The 25,960-nt window shown below is 33.0% G+C and overlaps 3 protein-coding genes across 3 annotated transcripts; 1 reads left to right on the top strand and 2 right to left on the bottom strand.

Moving 5' to 3' along the window:
* The first annotated feature begins 399 nt into the window (after positions 1-399).
* LOC131047691 (chitinase 6-like) lies at positions 400-1,462 on the top strand. Its single transcript, XM_057981488.2, has 3 exons — positions 400-825; positions 918-1,038; positions 1,129-1,462. The coding sequence occupies exons 1-3, from the start codon at positions 405-407 to the stop codon at positions 1,424-1,426; spliced, it is 840 nt and encodes a 279-aa protein (XP_057837471.2). The 5' UTR covers positions 400-404; the 3' UTR covers positions 1,427-1,462.
* Positions 1,463-9,549: 8,087 nt separating this feature from the next.
* On the bottom strand, positions 9,550-10,853 carry LOC131047688 (chitinase 6-like). The gene is made up of 3 exons (XM_057981486.2): positions 10,405-10,853; positions 10,196-10,316; positions 9,550-10,101 (listed from the first exon to the last, which is right to left on the bottom strand). The coding sequence occupies exons 1-3, from the start codon at positions 10,823-10,825 to the stop codon at positions 9,804-9,806; spliced, it is 840 nt and encodes a 279-aa protein (XP_057837469.1). The 5' UTR covers positions 10,826-10,853; the 3' UTR covers positions 9,550-9,803.
* Positions 10,854-20,225: 9,372 nt separating this feature from the next.
* LOC131079091 (chitinase 6-like) lies at positions 20,226-21,107 on the bottom strand. The gene is made up of 3 exons (XM_058016977.2): positions 20,828-21,107; positions 20,616-20,735; positions 20,226-20,524 (listed from the first exon to the last, which is right to left on the bottom strand). The coding sequence occupies exons 1-3, from the start codon at positions 21,105-21,107 to the stop codon at positions 20,226-20,228; spliced, it is 699 nt and encodes a 232-aa protein (XP_057872960.2).
* Between the last annotated feature and the right edge of the window lie 4,853 nt (positions 21,108-25,960).

The following is a 25,960-nucleotide window of genomic DNA, read 5'->3' as shown; positions in this document are numbered from 1 at the left end:
GTACGCATAGCCATATCGAAGGTCAACATGAGACTTTGTTTTCATAACGTTTTATTTGTCAAAAAAAAAAAGAAAAAAAGGGCTGCGTAACGAGTTGCACATCAAAGACAGAGAAAGGATGTTAGTTTGACGGTGAATATGAGAAATTGAAGAATAAATTAGCATTTACTCAATGACTTCTTGAAGCTCGAAACAAACGGACACCCTCTGGCAGAGAATTGGTCAAATGAAAGAGCCGAATGCGCTCCAAAAGTCCAAATTCAAGCCGGGGAGATAGCGCGTAAACGCGTTATGACTACTTCCATCTGCACATTTATGGACAAGTATTTGCCAATCTATAAATACGGCCAAGAGGAGGGAGGTTCAGAGATACAAATGCAACCAAGTATAATAGAGAGGAAGAGATGGAGAGTGAAAGAAAAGCAATGTTGATGTTGGTTTTTGCAGTGGGAGCTGCTGTTCTGGTTGGGAGTGTTTCTGCACAGAATTGTGGGTGTTTGAGCAATTTGTGCTGCAGCAAGTGGGGATACTGCGGTACTGGAGATGATTACTGCGGCACTAGCTGCAAAGAAGGGCCATGTACCACCACCCCCACTCCCTCCACTCCCTCCACTGGCGGTGCTGTCTCCTCCATCATCAGCAAGGATTTCTTTGACGCCATTCTCAACGCTGCAGACAGCTCCTGTGCTGGAAAGAGCTTCTACACATACGATGGCTTCATCCAGGCTGCCAACGCCTACTCTGGCTTCCGCACCACAGGATCTTCTGACGACGCCAAGAGAGAACTCGCTGCCTTCTTCGCCCATGTCACACACGAGACTAGATGTACGTAATCATCTATTTCAATGACTACCAATATTGTTGTTCAAATCTCGCATAACTTGTGATGACTGATGAGTATTGTCATGCTTTTGCAGCTTTCTGTTACATTGAAGAGATCGATGGCGCATCCAAAAATTACTACGATGAAACCAACACTCAGTATCCATGTGCTGCGGGCAAAGGCTACTTCGGCCGGGGACCCATCCAGCTATCCTGGTAATTAATCGATTCTTGCTTGAGCTTTATACTTTGCTCTGTTGCGCTTTTTTCCCACTTCACACTAATGAGATTGAGTGGGTATTGCAGGAACTTCAACTACGGTCCAGCGGGAAACGACATTGGGTTCGACGGATTGAATGAGCCGGAGAAAGTAGCGCAAGATGTCGCCATTTCGTTCAAGACAGCAGTTTGGTTTTGGATGAAACAGAGCAACTGCCATAGCGCCATCACCTCTGGACAGGGATTCGGTGCTACAATCCAAGCTGTGAATGGCGCCATCGAGTGTAACGGTGGCAGACCAGACATCGTCAATAAGCGTATAGGTTACTACAAAAATTACTGCGAGAAGTTGGGAGTAGATCCAGGCTCCAACCTCTCCTGCTAACTTTACATCACCTCAGCTCACATCTGTCAATATACAATTGCGATAGAAAAATAAGACAGCAAACCAACATTCTGCCCTCCTGTCATCTATATTTATATCTAAGTTTTCCAAGTGAAATAAAGGATGTTTTAAAGATTTTAAAATTAAAAAAGTTTCTAACAGTATTTTCCGAAAATTTGTGTGATGCAGTAGGTATGATGTGACGGGATAAATATTCAGTAGATGAAATACTGTTGTTTGTTAGTTTCTGTAATGGAATTATAAAGAGGCTGCAGTTCTTAACAAGTAACTAAAAATGGAAAGAAATCCATAATAAGATTTAAATGAGTAATATGCGGTGTCCAAAATGTTCAGTTTTTTCTACATATGTAAATGTTGATATATAGTCTATCAAAAAATCAGAAATGCACCAATTTATAATATAATTTTGTTTTAACAAGCATGTCTTTGATAAAAACGCAAATATCTTTATGATGTTAACAAGCGAAGGTCTATGAGTCGAGGTGCCCATCATAAGGGTTAAAAAATTTCAAAACATTGTGATTGGGTATCTCATCGAGCCTTTTTGCCGAGACCCAAATTTGCCTTCATCATGTAGTTTCTTTTTGCTTCCTGCATTTAGTTGTTTAGCTACTCCCTAGGTTCATCTTAAGGGAGGGTGTTAGAGTTATTTTGTATTAGCTAATAATTATTTATTTAATTATTAGTCTATTATCCTCTACACTTAAGCTAAACTTAGGCATTTAATAATATGGTAGGTAATTAATAATTATTTCTAATTATTAAATAAATATTATCCCTTTAGGGTCGCACACCTTTAGGGTTTCATATTCTCCTTTTATAAGGATTGCATTGTACATTTTTATTCATTCCCTCTCTGAATGATAATCTTTCTCTTTAGAGCCATTATTGTCTTTTTGTCTCCAATCTTCTCTTGTGATAGGTATTTTGCTTGCAGGTGCTCTTAGGATCTCAGAAGTTGTATTTTCTCAACTTCTTCAGGGACCAAAGGAAGACTAGATCCCCTGTTGTCAAGAAGACTTTGGAGAATTCAACTGTGAATGTCAAAAATAAAATGGATGAGGAGGCAAGGGACAGGGTTGACATTCCTGATTCTAGGATGGATGGTCCATAGGGGATGGAAATCCACATTGATATCCTTGTTGATATAGAGTAAGATACCCTCGCAGGAATGGATAAGGGGTCCTCTACCACCGGAACATGGGACATGCTGGTGGTGGCAAAGGATATGATGGAGGGATAAAATAACCTTTTTAAATAGATGGTGTTTGAAATCAACTTACTTAAAGATAAGGTTAATACACTTAATGATAAAGTAGATTTAGGGTAGAATATTTTGAACAAATTTCCTTCTTTGGATAATGTAGATAAAATGCTTTCTCTCACCCAAAATGTGACCAAGGATGTGAAAATTATGAAGATGGATATGAGGAAAAGATCACATTTCTTGAAGAGTCCATCGATAAGGTTCATGATAAGCTTAGGGCTGTTGTGGCTGTGAGTAGAACTACTATGCAAAATAGTATTAATGGTCTCAAGAAGCTGAATGAAAAGGAGTGGACCCTTAAAGGTTTGACAAATGGTAACATTGGCTCCTCTTCTGCTACTATGGAGGACATAGGGAAGGATGCTGCTATAGATCAACATGGCATAGGTATAGGACCCATTCTTGGCCTCTCAACTAGAATGCACAACCATGACCAAGTCCATATTATCCATGATGTTTTGAACATCAATGAAGATGGATCAAGTCCATATTATCCATGATGTTCTGAACATCAATGAAGATGCGATTCACAAGAATGTTGAAACTTAAAAAATGTTAAAGAAACTTCAGTAGGCTTTCAAGTCTATCAACCCTTTGGTTTCTTTTTTTTGTTGTTGTTGGCCAGCTATTATTGTGTCTATTTTTCTCTTATCGTTGGTAGTCCTTTTTTGGTAAAAGGTTTAGGGGTCCCTTCAAAACTTGTTTTACTCTAATAAAAAGCTATCGAAAGTCTTGTTTCTCCCTCTTTGTAATGACTAGGATTGCAAGATATATATTGATCTTTAATGATTTACAAGTATAGAGAAAACTTAAAGAAACCCCCCTCGAAAATGGTGTAAAATATTGGCGAATTTTTTGTTACTTGAAGATCTAAAATTTAATTTTATTGGCGATTTTTTAATTTTTTGTGGAAACGTAATGTAAATTTGGTTGGTGAATTTATTGAAATTGGTAAAAATCAATAGAAAATATTGATAAATATTTATCTTTCTTTTCAAATATAAAATCATTTTTTTGCAAATAAAACATTTGATAGAAACCCAAAAATAATTTTTATGAGCGAAATTTTTGAAATATATAAAACTATAAATTTTTACTTGCTGAATTATGCTTCTAATAAAACAAAAAAAATAATTTTACTAAAAAATTAAATTACTAATCCCAAAAATAATTAATAATGGTGGTGGATGGTTTTGCAAGTACAATTTATAGGTTGTGCATTAATTTTGCATTATGCAGTCTGAAGACCTGGGTTTATTACTCAAGCCTTGGATTTCTTACAAATGATATGCCTTCCAATATATTTAAAATTTTCCACTTGACCTCACATCAAATTGGAGTAAAAGTCATTAATGCGAAATCCTTCCTTGATTCTAAATCCACATGCCACCTTCCCCTCTGTAATTAATAATCTGACACATCGTAGAGAAGAGAAAAATACAGTGGCGACCATCATGACGTCAACTTCGGCATGCCAAGTTTCATCAAAATCCATCGAGAGATTAAGAAAATCCTTGGGATCTTGAGCAGTATCTCCTTGTCATCATTAAAGGACAATGCCCCTATGTCAGCGACCTCATTCCCCTCACATCACATGTGTGACACAATGAATTCATTTACTTCCATAAGCACGTGGTTTATTAACATTCAATCCTTGCTCAACAAATAATAATTCATCACTATGGTACACATGATACAATTGAAAAGTGACAAGTTTCTTTCAATTATTATCATGCTTGTACAAATTTTGTTCTATCAAAGCTTAGGCCTGGAATTGAACCTTCATCTTTGATATTTGATGATATAATGGTGGATGTGATTCATAGTCTACAAAATATTTATAGGGAAAACTCCTTAAGGTAGTTTCTTGTCGCTTAAGTAATGACTTATGTCTATCACAACATTGTGGCAACTGGGCCCATGTGATATTTTTTCAGTCACTATAACCATTGCCTTTGTAATAATTATTGTGTGGGTACCATCACATGGGTACGAATGTTTGTTTGTTCCCAAAAATAAATTTCAATTGGCGGTCAAATGATTAAAGAAGATAAGTTTTAAATCTTTGAAAAGGCAAAAAGGAGGTTTTATACGCATGGTACGACATGCTAGGCTACATTTAGAACTTCTAAATTTAGAGCTTTGAGTTTTTTCATAAGTTGATAGATGTTGAGTTGCTCAAGGAGCATTATAAAAATTTCCCTCTACATTTGTTCAAGAACAGTATCATAAATGGAATGCCCATATGTAGAAACAAACTCTATGTTCATAAGATTTAGGTTTAATGATACTAGGTGGAGAATATTTTAAGAAGGTTGTGTTTATAGCAGCACAACAGATTACTTTGTAGCTAAAGGGACATTGAAATTGCAAGAGGTAGATAAAGGGATATTGAAAGGCATTTGCAGTTGTAAATGGCCTTTTACTAGTTGCCTACCTTCACCCCCTGTTTCCTGAAGCCTAAGATATAGAGGGAGCGGGGAGGAGAACAATAAGGATAGGGGAAAGTCAGATCTAGCAAAGAGCCCATTTAGTTAAAATTGATAACTAAAGTCAGTCCCCCCTATCTGCTTGCAAGATTGCACTCTATGAGCTCCTCTTCTAGTTTGTATAGTGAGAATCTTACATCCCTAAAGTCATCAACAATGTGATGATGGCACAACTCAAGCAGTTGAATTTCAACAATATTTTATTCTTCATCATTAGTGCATATGGTTTTATAAGTTGTCCTTTTTTGTTTTAGGTTTCATATTGGGAATATTTTCTTTCCATGTGTATAAAAAAAACATATGTCAAATGAGAACATGATAGTTGTAAACAACCTAAAGCTTGTTGCATTCCTTACTCTTATAAAAGGAATTCCAAGGTTATAATTAAGAGAGATTTTTTTGAGGGAATCTTGGTCTCTTTGGAAAAGGGTAGAGTATTAGTGTCTAAGTTAGAATGTGTCTAGTCTTTCATAGTGAAGAATGTAAATATTCCTTCAACAATATTAATTAGTTTATGGACTATCATGAAAATTACTACAAATATTGTCTCCAAAATGTACTTCTTATTCTCACATGAATAATAATATCAAGTATTTTGTTATTTGTCTTTGTGAATCTCTTGTGAATGTGTAATTCTATTTGTTAGCTCTTTTAAAGAAAGAGATTTAATTTCTAGTAGCGAGTTTAGGAATACATTATGGATTTGTAAGAATGATTTTTGTAATAACAGTAAGGGCTACATTAATGTTAAGTATTAAGGTCACAAGGGCTCACTAATTGAAATAATTTTCTAGTAATGAATTTATAGTCTACCAAGTGGAGGATGTGGATTACACTCTCAAGACAACCCACCAAAAAACACCCTTATATCATGGAATTATGCCTCACCTCACTCTGGTTATATAGGAGATTTCCTAGTTGATCATTTTGTAAACCTATCATAATTAACCATTCAATAATTTGGTGATTGTGATGAATCAATAAGTGGTTGACATAGGGAATATTCTCACCACATATCTTTAAAAATAGAGAGATGGTATATTGGTATACTATTAATCCTCCATAGTTATCAATTTAACATATTGAATTGGTACTATTTTTTTTATCAAGTTTATTTTTTTATTAATAGGACAACAATTTAAAATGAACCACTTGAGTAGCTAGGATGTTTGAGTATCTTTATTGTCTCTTATGTTAAGACCATAAAAAAATTGAGTCAAACCTTTACAAGTCATAATCCAATCAAAATAAAAAATATGAACCCCTTTTTTAATGAATTTGTTGACCAATGTAATAACTTATTTAAATATATAATGATGAGACCCTTGTAGATCAAGAAGAATGTAGTAATACCCAAATGGGTTCCCCAACACTATTCAAGGTTACATCCAACTCGATCACTTTCTCCTTAAAATTTTTTAAAAAGTCATGGTTACCTGCCTTATAAATATAGAGGCCAATCTTCCAATAAATTACAACCTTAAACACTTGCACAAAATAAACCTTCCAAATTATCCATTAAAACATTCATCCAACCATATAAATTCTAACCTATAAAACCATAAATATCCCGTTGAATCAAAATATCCCTCAAAGAATTTATAAATCCTAAACAATCAAACCATCTATTCATCATTTAAATCCTCACCTATCTATCCATCCATTAACCCTTCTACATCCTAATCTATAAAATCAAATCCCTTAACTCATATAAACCCTCAAATATCAAATCATCCACCAATTTATATTAACTTTAATCCTCCAAACCATGCACCTAATCCTATGAATCTTAACCCATAAACCCATCCCATAGCCCTTCTAAATACACATATCTTAAGGAACCCATGCCAACAGTAACAATACCCACACCCAAAAAGTTTAAATATTAAGCAATCTAAATACCAAAGCTTCAAATTTCTATCTAGAATAAAAAATCTAAATGTCAAGTTTTCAATTTCAAATCCAAACTTATGAAATCGCAACATTCATAATTCCAATAGTCTCAATATATAAAAAATAAATTTAAAGAAAATAATAAAAACTTTTTTTTAGATTTTATTAATTTGGAGATTTTCTACAAGAGATAAATGGCTAGAAATGGAAAGTAGAAAAATATAAAACCGTATATAAAAAAATAAATTTGGAAAAAAAATTGCAAAAGGTTTTGTTAAATGTACATTTATATTATTTTTTTATTAACGAGTCTACTCTCTTGTATCAAATAAATTTTAAAAATTTAAAAATATGCTTAAAAGTATATCCTTTGATCACGTATTTATATATATGTTGAACATCTATTTCTATGTCTTCTTTTTATATGATTACTTTTTGTGTTTTTTTCACATAGCTTCATTATAGAAATCTAAATCGAGTGTGATCTCTCTTAACTTTTCTACCATATTTTAAATATGCTTAAATTCATCAATATACACTTCTTTAATTAACAATCTTCATCAAATTCACTATTATTCCATGCATGCATGGTTAAATTATTAAAATAAATTAAATTATGTATATTACTAAAATATTCAATTTAAAAATCTCACAAATTATGCACACCAAACTATAAGATTTTTTTGATTGAAGGAATAAAAGTGCATACTTTAGAATTCCACCTTTTAAAATAATATTTACAAACATCATCAATATTTAGTCTAAACACTAATTTTGATCCATTTAGTGTCATTTTATGAGTCTCCTCTTCTTGCTAATTATTTTTCTCCTATATAATAATTGACAATATCCAACACCCCTATGATGACTCCATCATTTGATGGAGAATGAAATCCCCTTTTATGACCTCTTTCCTTATTGAAAAATATGTCATTATTTAATTACTCTCTTTTTTGTCCATGCATTAGCATTGGATCCTCTATCATGTGGCCTTCTCTTTCTCTTTCAATTTTTTTTTGTGATTATCTAGCTTAAAGGCTTATATTACTTGTTGAATTCTTAATATTTTAATTACATGTACATACCTTTGTGTTATCTCTTATTTTGCGTGCATTTTTAGTACATTCTATATTCTTCCCTCCTAATTGTTCCAAAAAATATTGCTCAAAATTCTCATGGTCACAAAAACTAGCATATTAATTGTTGGGAGTATCAATATACCAAGTTGAATTGTTATAAATCTACTCAAATCCTCTTTCCTATGTTGGATATCTATTAAATGTTCTTGAAGGTGAAGGTGAACAACTTTTAAAAGAAATGATCAACAAAATTTTTGAATTTTAAAATTTTATGACTACACAAAATGTATGCAATTTTTAATTTTGGCCATGATGCCCCTATATCTATTTTGTTTTCTTGGATAAAAGAAAAGCTTCCATTTTATATAAACTTAGTTAATTATAAGGAAATCTCTTTCAAAATTAAGGGAACTATTCATTAAGATGAAGTTGCCCCTAGCTTAACTAGAGAAATTGTGCAATTTGTTGTATACTTGAGCAATTCTAAATTCAAAAATATTAAGTGTTCCCCTCCTTCTTAAGCCTATTTTTTTTAATTTCAAAATGATATGATAGTTGAATTAAAAAATAAAGGATTTTGTTCCTTAAAGGATGATATGACATTCAGTTGCCAATTCTTGGCTTTATAGGAACCACATAGTGACAAATTATATATATATATATAACGATTGGTAAGGGGTCGAAGCCAAATCGCTTTTAACTGCAGCTATGAACCAGTAAGACCACATTTTTGAGGGGCCTCATCCTCAGATATGTTCGACATTAACACCCTTATATCTCCTTGTGTCGTCCTATCTAGTCTTCTTCTTTATCATCACCTTTTTTATCAATCCATGCACACCTTATCGCTCCATGGAGATTTATAACAAATAAGAAATGAGATATTATAACAAGAAGATTTGTGATATTTTAAGTTTAGCTAATTAATCTCATATATGAAACTCACTTTTAGTGAGAAACAAATATAATCCTACCCTATCCAACCTATCCACATAATAAAGATTTTTAACAAGACGTTTTCATGCACTAAGTAAAACACAATTACATTAATAAATTGGCATATTTCTGAATTTTTGATAGGTTGTAAATATCAGCAGTTGAGAAAGTTTGAGATTTAAGAAGCCATGCATAATCTTATTATAGATATCTTTGCTTTTTCTTGCATTGTGAGAGAATATTTTATCTAACCCGAAGGAAGACAAAATATATATATTTTTATATATTTAAAAAATAATTGATTTAAATTATTAAATTATATAACGCTTTAAAAATAATTTTTGAATTATTTTGATTGGCAGTAGCAAATAAACAATTTTAATTGCTTGCCAAGAACTGCAGCCTCCTTATAATTCTATGACAGGAACGAACAAACAACAGTATTTCATGTACTATTGAATTTCTGCTTCATCACATATTTTTGTTCCATCACATCATACTAAATCAAACAAATTTTCAAAACAAACTGTTAAACTATTTTAATTTTAAAATCTTGACAACATCGTTTATTTCACTTGGAAATTTTATTTTGTTTAGCAAATGGACATGACAGTAGGGCAGAATGTTCATCTGTCGTCTTATTTTCTTCTTGTAAATGTAATTGGAGATATATGAGGTGAGATGAGGTGAAGTTAGCAGGAGAGGTTGGAGCCTGGATCTACTCCCAACTTCTGGCAGTAGTTTTTGTAGTAATTTATACGCCTGTTCACGATGTCTGGTTTACGACCGTTACATTCAACATCGCCATTGACAGCTTGGATTGTGGCACCGAATCCCTGTCCAGAGGTGATTGCGCTGTGGCAGTTGCTCTGTTTCATCCAAAACCACACTGCTGTCTTGAACGAAATGGTGGCGTCTTGCGCTACCTTCTCCGGCTCATTCAACCCGTCGAACCCAATGTCCTTTCCTGCTGGACCATAGTTGAAGTTCCTGCAATACTCAACTCAATCTCATTAGTGTGAAGTGGGAAGAAAGCGCAACAGAACAAAGTATAAAGCTTAAGCGAACAGAATTGATTAATTACCACGATAGCTGGATGGGTCCCCGGCCGAAGTAGCCTTTGTCTGCAACACATGGATACTGAGTGTTGGTTTCATCGCAGTAATCTTTGGATGCGCCATTGATCTCTTCAATGTAACAGAAAGCTACAAAAGCACAATACTCATCAGTCATCACAAGTTATGCGAGATTTGAACAACAATATTCGTAGTCATTGAAATAGAGATTACGTACATCCAGTCTCGTGGGTGACATGGGCGAAGAAGGCAGCGAGTTCTCTCTTGGCGTCGTCAGAAGATCCAGTGGTGCCGAAGCCAGAGTAGGCGTTGGCAGCCTGGATGAAGCCATCGTATGTGTAGAAGCTCTTTCCAGCACAGGAGCTGTCTGCAGCGTTGAGAATGGCGTCAAAGAAATCCTTGCTGATGATGGAGGAGACAGCACCGCCAGTGGTGGGAGTGGAGGGAGTGGGGGAGGTGGAACATGGCCCTTCTTTGCAGCCAGTGCCGCAGTAATCATCTCCAGTGCCGCAGTATCCCCACTTGCTGCAGCACAAATTGCTCGAACACCCACAATTCTGTGCAGAAACACTCCCAACCAATACAGCAATCCCTACTGCCAAAACCAACACTAATACTGCTTTTCTTTCACTCTCCATCTCTATTATTTCTCTTCCTCTCTATTATACTTGCTTGGATTTGTATCTATCAAGCTTCCTCCTCTTGCCCGTATTTATAGATTGGCTAATGTGCATTTGGAAGAAGACATAACGCGTTTACGCGCTATTTTCCCCTCTTGAGTTTTGACAAGGAGCGCATTCGGTGTTTCCGGGTGTTTGATCCGGTCCTTTAAGAATCATTCAAAGTCAAGCTAACAAGTCGTTACGTAGCTCTTTTATTCCACAAATGAAGCATTTTGAAATCTCAGTCTCATCTTCGAGATGCCAGACATTTATTAGAAATTCTTGCCTTTGTTTGACTTGACTTTATATCTTCAACTTTCGTGTTACCCAATTTTGTTTTAAATACTCATTGTATAGTTAAAATTGTTAAATTATTATTGTTGGATTAAGAGAAACTAATGAATGCACCTTCTTAAGTTTAACTCAAATTAATGAATGTAGAAATTGTTGTCTTTCTTTGACTCAGTTATATATTAGACTCTATATTTTGTTTTAAGTTCTCGTGGTACTTTACTTTGTATTGGTGTTTTAAATACTTGTTTTATAGTTAAAACCATTAAATTATTATAGGGGAAGGGGTTGAATTATCATCCATGTTCTAATAACCATTCAATGGAACATGCTAATTTAAAGTCCAATAAAAATTTATGTATTGTGTCAATAGGTGCCCACTTGTATATACTCAGTAGTTGAGAAAAAAATTACTAATTAGAGCAATTGTGCAACATTATTGGCAACTATAACTCATGATTACCCGGCTACTAAAAAAGAAGCAGTTTCTAAAGGGTGAGTACAACAAGTTAAAGTTAAGAAAATTGGTCCTTGTAGGGTTCTAAGGAGATTTTCTAGCAATGCATATGAGATAGAACTTCCAAAAGGCATTGAAATTTCTCCTACCTTAATGTTGCAGATCTATACCCTTACAAAGGTGAAGGAAAAACAATTCATGTTCCTAAAATAGGTGGATATTAGATCATTGAGTGGAAGCAACAATTGTCCATAGAGATGCCAAAGCAACCTAAAGCGATTTTGTACAAGAAAGTGGTAAATAAGACCAAAAAACAAAGAGTATCTTCAATACTTGGTCAAATGGAAATAGCACTCACTTGAAGAAGCTACATGGATGACAACTTTAGGTATATCTAAGTATGGAAGTAGAATTGATGAACTCATGGATAGGAGCCCATGAAAAAGTCTTTTGTTCCTTGGTAGTTTAACGTTGTCACATTCTAGATATTTCTAGATTGTTGAGTGTGCGGAGAAATTTGTTTTTCCTTTATAAATTCCATACATCTCTCTAATAATCCTAAATCTATTTATTTTAGCATGTAGAGTAAGTAGTTTGGATATTTTTTCTAAAACAAGGATAGATTTGAATGAATCTATTTTAAGTTGGAGTTAGTTTTCTTTCATGTACAAATGAAGCCTTGTACTTAACATCAATGCAAGAAGAGTTTATGTGCAGCATTTGTGATATGAATAAAATTCTCATTAGAGATTATTGAAGTGAATTTATTTTGAGTTTGTTCATTTTTTGAAGTGAGGTTTTCAAGGCTCAGTTTTGCCAGAAATTTCTGCATCAGGACTGTTGGGAGATGAGTATCACAAACACTTGGCCCTTGCCAACCACATTGTGATGGATAGAATTTTTTATCATTAAAATGAAAAAGAATAAAAACTTAATCTACATTTCAACTCAACCATCACTTAGGGCCCCACCATTCCACATCTTTATCCCATGTTCACATTTTGAAATTTAAATAAAATGAATACATATTTTGATTTTATTTCAAACAATCATCTTGAGGACCACCTTTCTTCAATGTGGGCTCCAAGTTTGGATTTTGAATTAAATGAAATGAAGATACATTTGATATGCATTTCATTTATCTTCAAAAGGGACTTCCATGACACTTCATAATTTTGCAATCACATTCTCCATAGTGCAGTTACAATAGCATCATCTTAGTTGTAGTCAATTTTGAAGGTGGAGAATCTTCCTCAAGTTTTGAGCCCATCACCTACAATTTTTGGAGCTCCAACATTCTTTTTCTCAATGAGAAAGTTCTATTTTGTCTAGTAGTTTCTCAAAGATGTCTTTGACATATTCTCCAATCTTTTTCCTTTTTCAAATATAATTGTGACGTGTACATGAATTGAAGCTTGTTGCTCCCTTGCTCCTATAAAATGGAGATTAGAGGTACTATACATAGATTCTAATATTTTCAAAATTTTCAAAATAATTCTATCAAGTTAGTTGCTATATTATCATGTGCTTGGTTCAAAAGTTATAAAAGAAGTGGTTGTTTAGTTATTGAATACTTGTAGATCAATCCTTTGTTTAGAATGAGTAATATAATATAGAAATTATACTATAGTTGTCTCCTAAATTTTTTAGTCAATCTATTTTGAAAGTTTAATAAAAATGTTTAATTATTTTCATCTCTATATCATTTCCATGGAGTATATGTTATTTTTTCATCTTTTCAAGGAAAATATAAATAGCTTTAGGTATGATATAAAGATTTGAATTAATTGTTAAGGATCTAAAAGTAGAACTATAGTTAGACAAAAATTGGGGATATCAATGCCATACATTAATATTAAGAGATCTATGATATAAATTTTCTTTTTATAGTTGTGTTTAATGACTACTTGAAGTGACTCTATAACCCTGAACAAGGAACAATGCAAAATCCTTATGTTTATCAGTTAGAATAAAAATATAAAATGAACAAATTATCTTTCATTTTAAGTATTTACATATTTATAAGTATGAATATATTCTCTCTGAACCAAAAATCAAGAGTGTCCAATAAGTAAGCCATATGTGTTGTATTTATTAGGGTTCTTGTTCTATCTAATTAAGAGCATGTCTATAGAGAAATACCCACATTGTCAAGTAGTTTCATTATAATATATTTATATATGATCACCCTGATTGGTTTGGCACAACTAAACATGTAGAGGATTTTAACTCCTTTTTTATTCTTGTTCGTTGGCCACTACTTTGAGATCTTTGAGAATAGGATTTTCACATATCCTTAGAATGTTTCAAGTAATTAATTGTAAACACAAACCATAATTCCTAAAGATACATGGATGAAAGTGTAATTATTCTTAATGTTCTTTGATTGATTAGTTGAGGGAATTTTTTGTATCAAAAAATGACATAGAAGAAGAGGTAATTCAAAATATTATCAAGGAGAAACACACCAAACATATTGAACTCCTTGAATACTTCATATACAACACCATTAGAACTATTTTTGACTTTTCTTGGGGTATGAATGTTATCAATTTACTATTGAACCTTGTGTTTTAGGTTTCTACTTCTATTGTATTGGGATATCTCTCAAAATCTATTTGAAGGTCTCATTGGTGATGCAATCTATATTAGAATGTCTATTAAATCAAAATATATTAAGAAGGCTATGACCCTCATACGAGATGGTCTATTAATAAATAATGTGGAAACCTTTTGTCTATTTTGTAAACTTTAATGAAAATCTCTTCTCCCTACCCAGATTAAGAAAATCCAAAATGTTATCAAATCTATTCATAATATTGAGCATCAACTTGCAATTCTTACTACTCACAATAATGTGTATAGTAGTGAGCAACTACAACTCATTGTATGTATTGATTGTAATTACATACATATGTCAGAGAATAAATTTATGAATCCTCAAGCGATATCCCATAACAAACATCTATATTCATGATATTATTCATGCATACCTTTGTCTATTATCAAAGGGATATGGTATTCTTATAACTAATTCATTGTACTTAGGTGGATGAAATTCTCTTAGTATGACTCTCACAATGATGCCTTTATCATCTTGTTCTTGCTACCACTATAATCAAGATTATAAAGTGAACTATTTGGTGTATGAGGATACAATCATTCCTTTGTATCATCTATACATGTGTGTATACTTTTATTTATTTTTCTATTCTTTTCATCATGTTTGATATGTATTTATTAGTTACATGTAGAGGACCCATCTTACCCTTGTAGGTACCTGCATATAGTGGTGTCAAATATCATATTTATTCTTCTCTTTGTATCTAGTTTATTTTATATGGCATATAATTATTTTAAGGTATTCTAGGGATGAAGAAAAGTCTTGATATTTTGAGGTATATTCCATTTTGAACTAATTTTTTTTTTCATTTGTAATTCTTCTTTTGCATTCATATTTTTATAGGCTTGGAGGATGTTGGTGATTCATTCTCTTCCCTAAAATGGTGATGATATTTTTTTCTTATTTTATGCATACTAAGAAGATTATATATTTCTTTGCATGCTTCATGTGATTTTACATCATATCATGTAAAATCCCTAATGAGCACTATTTCATTTCATAAGCATAATTTTGCATGTTTCATACACATGTAATATACTCTTTTATTCTTCTTCCCTATAGGAATAATTTCATTATATTCCACCTTAAAATTAATTTTATTGTTTTTAGTTATGTAATTATTTGAAGGGGGAACTCTTACTTGAACACACTTCACATTATTGCCATTCTCATACAATATTGGTAGCATATGATCCAGCTATCATAACACAATATTCTACCCTTTGATCACTTCATATGTCATATACTATGACTTTCCTACCACAAAATAGTTTTTAAACCTAATTTCTTCATATAGAATACCTTTTAGCATAGTTTTCATAGTAAATATGGGCTATAACCAAACTTGTAGTTCCTACAATTCATAAAGCTATTATATCATTCCTAGACCTCACAACTTGCTATCTCTTAAACCATATTTGGCATCCCTTTTAGAAACACATCATTTGATAACTCCTCTTCATCTCTTTATATTTTTTTGGTTTAAAAAATGAAAAATACCAATAGTTTGCAACTTCTAATGATGGGTTTTCATCATGTTTATAAAGTAACACATATTTCATTATAAATCAAATGTGTATAAACTTGAACTATCAAGAAAAAAAAATAGCCAGGTTCATGAAGAAGGAATCCTAAAAAGTATTCATTTTAATGCAACACTAATAATCTCAAGCTGATGTATACAAATATTTTAATATGTAGAATTTTTTTATTAAGGGTACTCCAGTAACTACTAGTGCAACTTTAGGCAAGATCAAAATATTTCTTTCTCACTGTTCCTATTAATTTTTTTGCAAACAATCATTTTATGAAGCCTAAATTCCCTTTGAACAATGCTTACATTAGCATTGTATTACCTATCCAAAAAAATTTCATTGATACTATCCGCTCAATCTCCAACCCTTTCAATGATACTATCCCCCAAATTACAAACCTTTTTATTGGCTTCAATCTTACCCATACACCCCTTGAATACATCACTCTAGATGAAAAACATCACAAACCACTTGACCTATTTCATAATGATGAAGTTATCACAACCTTAATGGGGCTCCAAGAGAAGAATATTTACCTATTGGGCTTTAAAAATTTATTTTAAATATAATTGGATGCATCCACATATTCCAAGGAATCCATGAAAGAACTTTAAAATTCCACACCCAACAAAAATAATAGGAAATTCAAATGGCAATGTTCAAAAACTCTATCAAGATCCAAAAATATAAAGCTCTAAAGTCTAAAATTCTAAAATTAAATATCTTTAATCTCAACATTCATAGATCTTAGAATCTAATGGTCATTTGGGTCACAAAATCTAGTCTTCAAAATCCAAGCACCTAAAAAATAAAATTCATAAATTTAACACTAGAGACTAGTGTTTCATAGTTCAAAAACCCAAAAATAAATTATTCCATCTCAATTGAGAATTTTGGTAGTTGTGAATCCTAACAATTCAAATAACAAATTAATGGTATAGGCCTATCCCACTTTTATTAATCAAAACAATTCAAATAACTAAGAAAAAATGTGACAAAATAAAACTCAAAACCTTTGTGGGTCCTAAAATATTGCATTATGGACACTTAAACTCTAATGTCCAAAAAACTAAGAATCTAAAGATTTGAAATCCTATATGACAACAAGTACAAACATTTTAAGAGATAAAAGTTCCTATAAAAAACAAAAGATATAATCCCATTACATCACATCATGTGTGCAATTTTTGTTCCTTATTTCCTTGGGCCCCATGCCATTTAGTCATGCCTCAATAATCTCATCCTTCTATTCACCCATCTTATATATCCCATTCCATCGTCCAAAATAGCTCCATCACCACTTCCATCATTCAAAGTGCACCACAATCTATTTACATTGAAAATAATCAATATCATAGGGACTATGATGATACCATGTTATCATTTCTAAGAAGCTAACTTAGTAGTCAACAATGCTCACATCAACATCTACCTAGAATACCACAAGTAATTTGGTCTGCATTATTATAAATTTAGAATGGGATATTATTAGATTGTTATGGAAATAGTTAATTAAATTTAAAATTCAACAACCCCAATATATAAAAGGAAATAAAAAATTAGAGTAATGAAAATATAATAATCATCCAATGGTAAAAACCATTCTAATGGAACCTTGGAAAAGTAATGGGATGAAAACCCATTTGTAAGTATCACACATAAATTAGCTATCTACATGTACTATACAGTTGGGGAAAAGATTTTTCCACCCCTACATCCCATCCAACCTTTACAACAATTAGCAAGTCATCCATATCACAACATGCTCTCATTCATATCCATCATATCTACATCCATATGTCACAATGCCTACCATCATTCCTATTTTTGAATTTTATAAGGATGTGGACAAGAAATAGAAATATGTTTTTAGAAATCCGTTGATATGTCTATTTTTCTATAGAAAGAAATTTAATCTAACATCATGAAAGACACTTAAAAAATGGGTACAACCTTACTATGTGGTGTAAACCCAAGAAATAACATCTTTCTTGACCTCCCTATTTCCATCATAAGTTCCATTGCTCACCACCATCCATAGTCCCATCCTTTTATGCATTTGAGACCTTCACCCTTGGTGGTTGGCTGAGTTATCTCCCTAAAATATTTGAATGTTGACCAATCACAAAAAGAAAATCCAATCTCAATATAGATCCATAATCATAAATTCAAGATACTTATTAAAGTATAATATATTTTCATTAAGCTACAAATCCTTATTTTATATTATTATATTATTGCTTTTAAAAAGTAATACGTTTTGAAAAAAATAAAAATAAAAAGTTGTTTTCATGACATTATAATCAATTGTTCTTTATTAGGAAAAATGGGTTTTGAGGGGACTTGAAACCCCATACAATAGGTTTTGAAGGAACCCAAAACCCTCAGATTTTACGAGGATCCAAAACCCAAAACAGGCAGCTGCAAAAGATACATCAAAGATAATTAGCAACCTAAAACCAACCTAGCAGCAAAGTGATATAAATGAAACCTAGTTGGAAAGGTAGAAGGCCAAAGCCTTTCACTAGCACAAGGGTTTTATAAAGGCTCCCTTGATGTTCAATAGACACCAAGGGTTTTTCCAGGCACCCATAACTTGATTAATTTGTTTTACAAGGCTCCCACAACCTGATAACAGAAGCTCCTGGCCACAAAAGACCACACAGCTAGTACCTAACCAAAAACAAACAATGGTCAGACTGGGCCCTTGAAAACTACTAGCAACTAGCCAATCCCAGAAAAAAACTAAAAACATAGGGATTTTCTAGGCTCCCTCAACCTTGAAAGTGGATTTTACAAGGCTCCTAGAACCTTCTAAGGCCTAGAAAACAACAACACTACCTGTATGCACAATCCGGCCAAGAGGGTTTTTTATAGGCTCCCACAACAAGAAAACCATTTTGGGACACAGTGATAAAACTATGAACCCAGAACCATCTGCCGAGACCACCTCGGGTTGAGACCAACTCCCTCAACTAGCAACACAAACTGCAATAGCCAACATGCTCCTCCCCACCTACTCTCCACCTCAATAGGAGAAAGGGCCACCTCAATAGGAAAAGAAGGGGCATAGGTTGACAAGAAAGTGGGTTTTACAAGGCTCCCATAACCTGTTGAGGTCCAAAAAATAACATCTTGTCCTGAAAGTGCAATCTAGCCAAGAGGGTTTTTACAGGTTCCCACAACCAGCAAACCATTTTGGGAAATAGGGGAAAAATCGTAAACCTAGAACCGTGTGTGAAGAAAACCATGAGGGTTTTGAACCACTCCCTCAACCAATAACGTGAACAACAACAACCGAGAAACTCTCTCATGCCTACTCTCCACCTCAATAAGAGAAAGGGCCACCTCAATAGGACAAGAAAGAGAGCAACCCAAAAGCCCAAACAACTCAAACATAGTCCAGGACCCATGCCACCACTCCACCTCCATAGGAGAGCAAAACACCTCAAACAGAGATACATGAGAACTGATAGGAAGAGCATAACAAACACCCACCAAGGAATAAACCAAAAAAGAATAGAGGGTCCACACAAAAAAAACAACGAACAAAAGCAACATGACATCCCAAAAAGCCAAACCACCCACAAGAGTGGAAGCCCCACAAAACCTAAGCAGAGTGAAACTCGTAGTAGACTAACCACAAAAACAGAAAACCCCAACTCCAAAAGATCGGGGCTTCCGTTTCCAAAGATGCAAAGCATTTACCTAACACCCAGAGTCAAGAGCACCCACCAACATAGCCACAACTTCCTCGAACCAGACATAGCCCTGGCTCCAGCACCCAAAAAATTCTTGCAGTCCCCAACCCTTACCAAGGAGATCAGGGGAAAACAGGAGGAAAATATCACCTCCTTCCCCACCATAGATAGCCTAGATCTTCATAAAACTACAACCAAAAGCAAAAGCGATGCACAAGGAAAAACAACAAGCACAAGTTGAAAGGCAAAGAGCTTCTCCCAGCCCATCTGCATCATTGTCCTCATCCTCTTCACCCGAGTCTTCACCCATAGAAACCCTAGCTCATCCATTACAACCAGCTCGCCAATAAAAAAATAATTTTAAAATTGTATGTTATAAACTTTTGACAATATCCATATGGTAATATAGCTAAAATATAATAAAATTTGTAGATACATTAATATAGATATATGTAGACCCTTTTAAATAAATAATTTGAAGATAATTATATGAATTCATAATTTAATGTAAAAATAAATAAATGACAAAAATTTATCTTCACACTAATATTCAATACAAATTTTCAAAAGTATTTGAATTTCACGATCATTATTCCCATTGAACACTCATCAAAAGTCGACATCATTTATTTTACTTAATATTTTTTTTAATTTTATTTAATAAATGGATACAACTATACAGGGTGGTAGGGCAGAATGTTTGTCTGCTGTCTTATTTTGCTGTTGTAATAGCAATTGGAGAGGTATCATGAGGTGAGGTGAGGTGAAGTTAGCAGGAGAGGTTGGAGCCTGGATCTACACCCAACTTCAGGCAGTAATTTTTATAGTATTTTATACGTGTGTTGACGATGTCTGGACTACGACCGGTACATTCGATAGCGCCACTGACAGCTTGGATTGTGGCACCGAATCCCTGTCCAGAAGTGATGGCGCTATGACAGTTTCTCTGTTTCATCCTAAACCACACTGCTGTCTTGAACGAAATGGTGGCATCTTGCGCTACTTTCTCCGGATAACTCAACGCATCGAAACCAATGTCGTTTCCTGCTGGACCGTAGTTGAAGTTCCGGCAATACTCACTCAATCTCATTGGTGTGAAGTGGGAAGAAAGTGCAACAGAGATAAGTATAACGGTCAAGTGAGAATTGATTAATTTACAAGGTTAGCAGGAACGGTCCCCGGCCGAAATAGGTTTTGCCTGCAACACATGGATACTGAGTGCTGCTTTCATCATAGAAAGCTTTCTTTGCGCCATCGATCTCTTCAATATAACATAAAGCTGCAAAAGCACAGTACTCTCATTAATCATTACTAGTTATGCGAAATTGGCAGTTTTACAATCTTAAGTCATTGAAATTGATGATTACGTACATGCAGTCTCCTGCGTGACATGGGCGAAGAAGGCAGCAAGCTCTCTCTTGCCATCGTCAGAAGTTCCTGTGGTGCCGAAGCCAGAGTAAGCGTTGGCGGCTTGGATGAACGCATCGTATGCGTAGAAGTTCTTTACAGCACAGGAGCTGTCTGCAGCGTTGAGAATGGTGTTAAAGAAATACTTGCTTATGATGGAGGAGACACTCTGTGCAGAAACACTCTCAAACAGCAGAGCAATCCCCACTGCCAAAATCAACATTGCCTTTCTTTCACTCTCCATCTCTATTAGACTTGGTTGCATCTGTATCTCTGAAGCTCCCTCCTCATGCCCGTATTTATAGATTCCCAAATGTGCAGATGGAAGACATTACACGTTTTAAGCGCTATCTCCCCTCCATTTGACCACCAATTCTCCTCCGAGTTCTCAATGAGGAAATGCATTCTTCCGGAGCCATATTACCAGTCAAACTAACATTCTTCGACTTTTATGGGCGACTCGTGACATAGCGTCTTTTATTTGACAAATGAAGCATTTTGAAACCAAGTCTCATCTCCATCTTCGAGATGGGTATGTGGGCAGTTCTTCCAGATTAATGAATGTAGAAATTGTTGCTTTCGTTTGATTTTTGAATCGACTTTATACTTGACTCGGAGTATTTTTGAAAGGCTTTTCAAAAGATGGATTGGCTACATCTGTGTATTGACTTCATATACTTGATTCGAAGTATTTTAGATAGGCTTTTCAAAAGATGGATTGGCTAGATAGGCTTTTCAAAAGATGAATTGCGCTACGTCTCTGTATTGACTCTCACATTGAACTTTTAAATTGTTTCTACGTCCTCTCACATTAAAATTTTTAATTGTGTTCAAATCAAAGATAAAGAGATGTTATTTCTAATTTATTTTATTATCTAAAATCTATTTCTTTCTATCATCCAAACTTATAAAGGGATTTTTGTTTAATTGAGTCACTTTTAAAATTATTCTTGAGACTTCACTCAATTTATATTATATTACATTTGATTATTAAATCTTAAATAATATTATTAACTTTCATTTCATAGATTACTTATGTTTGTAAATTGATTATCATATCAAAACTTTAAAATTGCGTCGATGTCAAAGATAGATAGATTTTATTCCTAGATTATTTTACCTTATAGTATCCATCTTCCATCTATCTAATTGAGTCACACTTAAAATTACTTTCAATACACTTACAAACTTATCATATATCACATTTGATTATAAAGTCTTGGATATTACCACTAAATTTCATTTCAAACTTTACATCGTAAACTATTCATACCACCTCGCATAATACAATTCTTATTAAAATATCACCTCTTTTTATAATACTTTTGAGGTACCTATTTTTTTAATGACATTGTTTCTAATATCGCATATGTTTGTCTTCATCACACCAACTTCAAAAAAATTCTTATAATGATATTTGATAGGAAATTATTAAGAATAGTACATCAAAAAAAGTTTTGTAGAGATTGAAATTGCTTAAGGATAACTATTTGGTGTCAACATGTATAACCATTTTGATTCCTTTAGTTATCTAGATTGAGAAAATAAATTAATACTTGTGCATATAGTAAACCACAATAAAATACAAATACAATTGCTTACCCATCTTATATCTACCCACCAAAACTAACAAGTCTACCTTTAGTTTTATTTAATTACAATCCTTTAAATAAAATTAATTTTGGATGATTTGCTTACTAAATTTATTCTATATTTCTATATAACCAACTTTCAATTCTACGTCTACTAAATATATAATTCCCTAAAAATAATAAATTTACATGCCTATAATCTTCAAATATTGAGTAAATAACATAAATTTATATTATTAAATAGTATTACATTATAATATATTATTATTCATAATAATTTATAATATTGGAGCTGGATAAAGTGTACCAAAAAAATGATAAATGAGATTAACGAGTGTTCTACATTTTAAAGTATAATTTAAAATAACACTTAAATAAATAAAAAAAATTGTTCTATATAAGTTTGTAATATGTTATATGCTTTTGATTAAGGGGTAAATTATTGTTTAGAAAGAATTTTAGAATCTTTTGCAAGGAGAGATTATAGTTAACACAAAATCTAGAAAACAACATATTTATAACTACTCTACCTCACAATAGTAGCTATCCCACAAAAATTTAAAAAACCTACAAAACAACCAAAAGATCTAAATATTACACCATTATTAGCCCTCACCTAATAATTCACGCATTAGTTAAATGGGAATTAGGAACAAAGACATGTTTTGGAATACCACTCTTCCTTTTTTAGACAAATATCCAAAACACACCGTCATCTAGATGATTAGAATGAGAGGAAAGGAAAGGAAAATCCTCCATTGTATCCTTGACCTAATAAACCAAATAGAGAGAGGTAGAATGCATAAACAAATATTCCATGTAACATAGAAATTGAATACAAAGTAGGAACAAGGGTAGGAACAAGGGTTACACCATCACAAACCTTGATTATTTTGGGTTCATAAAGAGCAGCCAAATTTGGGCCTAGAGAAGATTTTCTAGTAGTAGATGATAAAAGTAATAAATTAACATCATCTACAAAGGGATATACCACATGAATAGAGGACAAAAAATGTCCGTTGAGATCCAATAAACCTTAGGAAACTAAAAATATTAGGTCTAATAAATCATCAACAATCAAGTGTTTGAAAAGGCCATTTCATTACCAAGTAGCTAAACCAACTGTCATAAAATAATAGCAAGGGAAATCAAAAGTAAGATGTCCAATTATCAAAAGTCACTTGCATTAAAAGGGAAGACCCTCAAAATCAATATATTAAGTTGAAGGCCTACATAGCATGAAAACATAATATCCTTAGGAAGAGCCTTGGAAATATTAATGTCAACAAAATTAAAGACATAGGTTGTGTTGCCAAATTTTTAAGAAGTTGAATCAATCTTTAGAACATAACAAGTTATATTGCTAATATCTTCAAGGCAAGATATACCTTAGAAATGAAGATTAAAATTATGTGTTTTAACCTAGACTAGAATGATACTGAGGAGTTGATTAAGAGAGTTGAATGAACGAAATCAAGAAATGAGAAAAATGAAATAGTTAACCCACATCCATAGCCTACCATCTAACTTGGCCTCCTTATAGTAGAAAGATTGAAAAGTCACAATAAAAAAATGCTAGTGAAAGGATAGGGATTGATTTTTTTCTACATGAGGCCTCCAATATTTCAACACCTACTCATCCAATTTTGAAGTCAACACCATAATTTATTAATAATATGTAAATTAAACTAAATAAAAAAACTTTTGTATTCTTAATCACATCCTATCCATAGATAACAACAAGGGAGGATTGTGAACAAGGAAGAGGTTTCATACTATGAGAATGGTAAGAATACCTACCAAGAATCCATACCCCTAAGCCAAACATGGCTATGTATATGATAGGGAATCTTGACCTAAGCTAAACTCCATAAAATTCAGCACCAACATGACATGTTTTCATGATTATTGATTTTTTTAGAATTTTCATGTTATATTTTATAGAGGTACTTCACCATTATTACTAAAAGAATTTTTAATCAATGTAATATTTGTTTTTCATGTTAAGACTATAAATTTTACACACACATCTAAAATATGTACTTGAAATATCCTACTCAAAGAACCTATTTTTTAAATCAATTTTTTGTTTTTGAATTACCTTTTTATTTCTCTTAATTTCTCTTTTAATATATCTTAAAAACTTAGAACTCTCTATCATTTGTAACAATAGTGTTGAGCTCTTACGAGTATTTTCAAGTACATGGATATTACCTAGCACTTTATTGAGCTTATAAAAATTGTAGTAGCATATTGCATTACTATTTATGCCTCCATTGGCTTTGGCAAACCTTCAAAGGTGACTTACGCTATACTTTTATTTGACTTCTCTATTTTTATTTATTTTTATTGTAGAATCTTAAATGCTTTTGATTTGGACACTTAGGTTATATTTTTCCATTTTATAGCATTCTAGTTATTATTTTATTGCATTCTATCTTACATTGTTGTTTCTCTTAAAAGTGGAAGCATATTTAGAATAAGAGCACAATTATATGTTATCTATTTTTTTTTAGGTTGGATAAACCAAAATATGGGTTTGATTTGAAGGTGATCCCCCGAAAAAGGTCAAAAAAATTATACTTTGTCTTTTGAATCTACAAATTTTCTTTCGGGAAGAAGTTATTCATACACAGAATCGAATCCAAAAAAATAAACTAGTATACAATATGGATTATGGAAATCTCATAGCTTTAAGAAGTTAGGAGTGTTTTTTATCCTCTCCCCTTTTCATTTTCATTATTTTCATTTCAATAGATTAATTAATTGTTATATATTTTCTATTATTGAATCTCTTCTAAAGAGTGCTTCTATTTAATTTTTATATAGAACATGACACATTTTTCAAGATAGATTTAAGTTTATGTTATGGACATTTTCACTTGATAGAATAGAATGTGTTGCATATATTTCCATGTTTAACAATAGCATCTAGTCTAGAGACCTCTATTATTTGGTATAAGTTTCATTGCTATTGTTTGTTGGCATTTGTGCTGAGTATGTTGACATGATGATATTATGTTGTCATTGATGTCAATATGATTGAAGAGTCAACCGGCAATATGTTGAAATGTGAACCGGTATATGTGCAAAGAAGTGAACAGGTATATTGAAGCCAAACAGTTGGCAAAGTGAACTGGTATAATGATATAAACCGGTATATTGAGCAATAGGTGAAGTGGTATGTTTGTCCAACAGAACTGGTATGATGAAATGTGAACTGGCATATGGAATGTTCTCTATGAGGACTGAACATGATATGACTACCGGTTGGCAGTCTTAGCTTAAGGGTTTCCAGTCGAAGTGTTCCAAGCCTGTGTGACTCAATCGATGACATTGTGTGATGAGTTAGCATTGTAATGAAGATCTAATCGTGTTGCCATGTCATCTTGAGCATGTGAAGGATCTTGCATGAAGGAGATTGATCATATCTACCTCGGGAATGTGCGAAGTCCCTGTAAACGGTGGAGAACGTGTGATGGGTTACAAGTCGCCATGAAAACGG

This window comes from Cryptomeria japonica, chromosome 4 (assembly GCF_030272615.1).
Source record: "Cryptomeria japonica chromosome 4, Sugi_1.0, whole genome shotgun sequence".
Classification (NCBI taxonomy): Eukaryota; Viridiplantae; Streptophyta; class Pinopsida; order Cupressales; family Cupressaceae; genus Cryptomeria; species Cryptomeria japonica.
The sequence above is the reverse complement of the archived record's forward strand: the minus strand, read 5'-3'. Positions and strand labels throughout refer to the sequence as shown.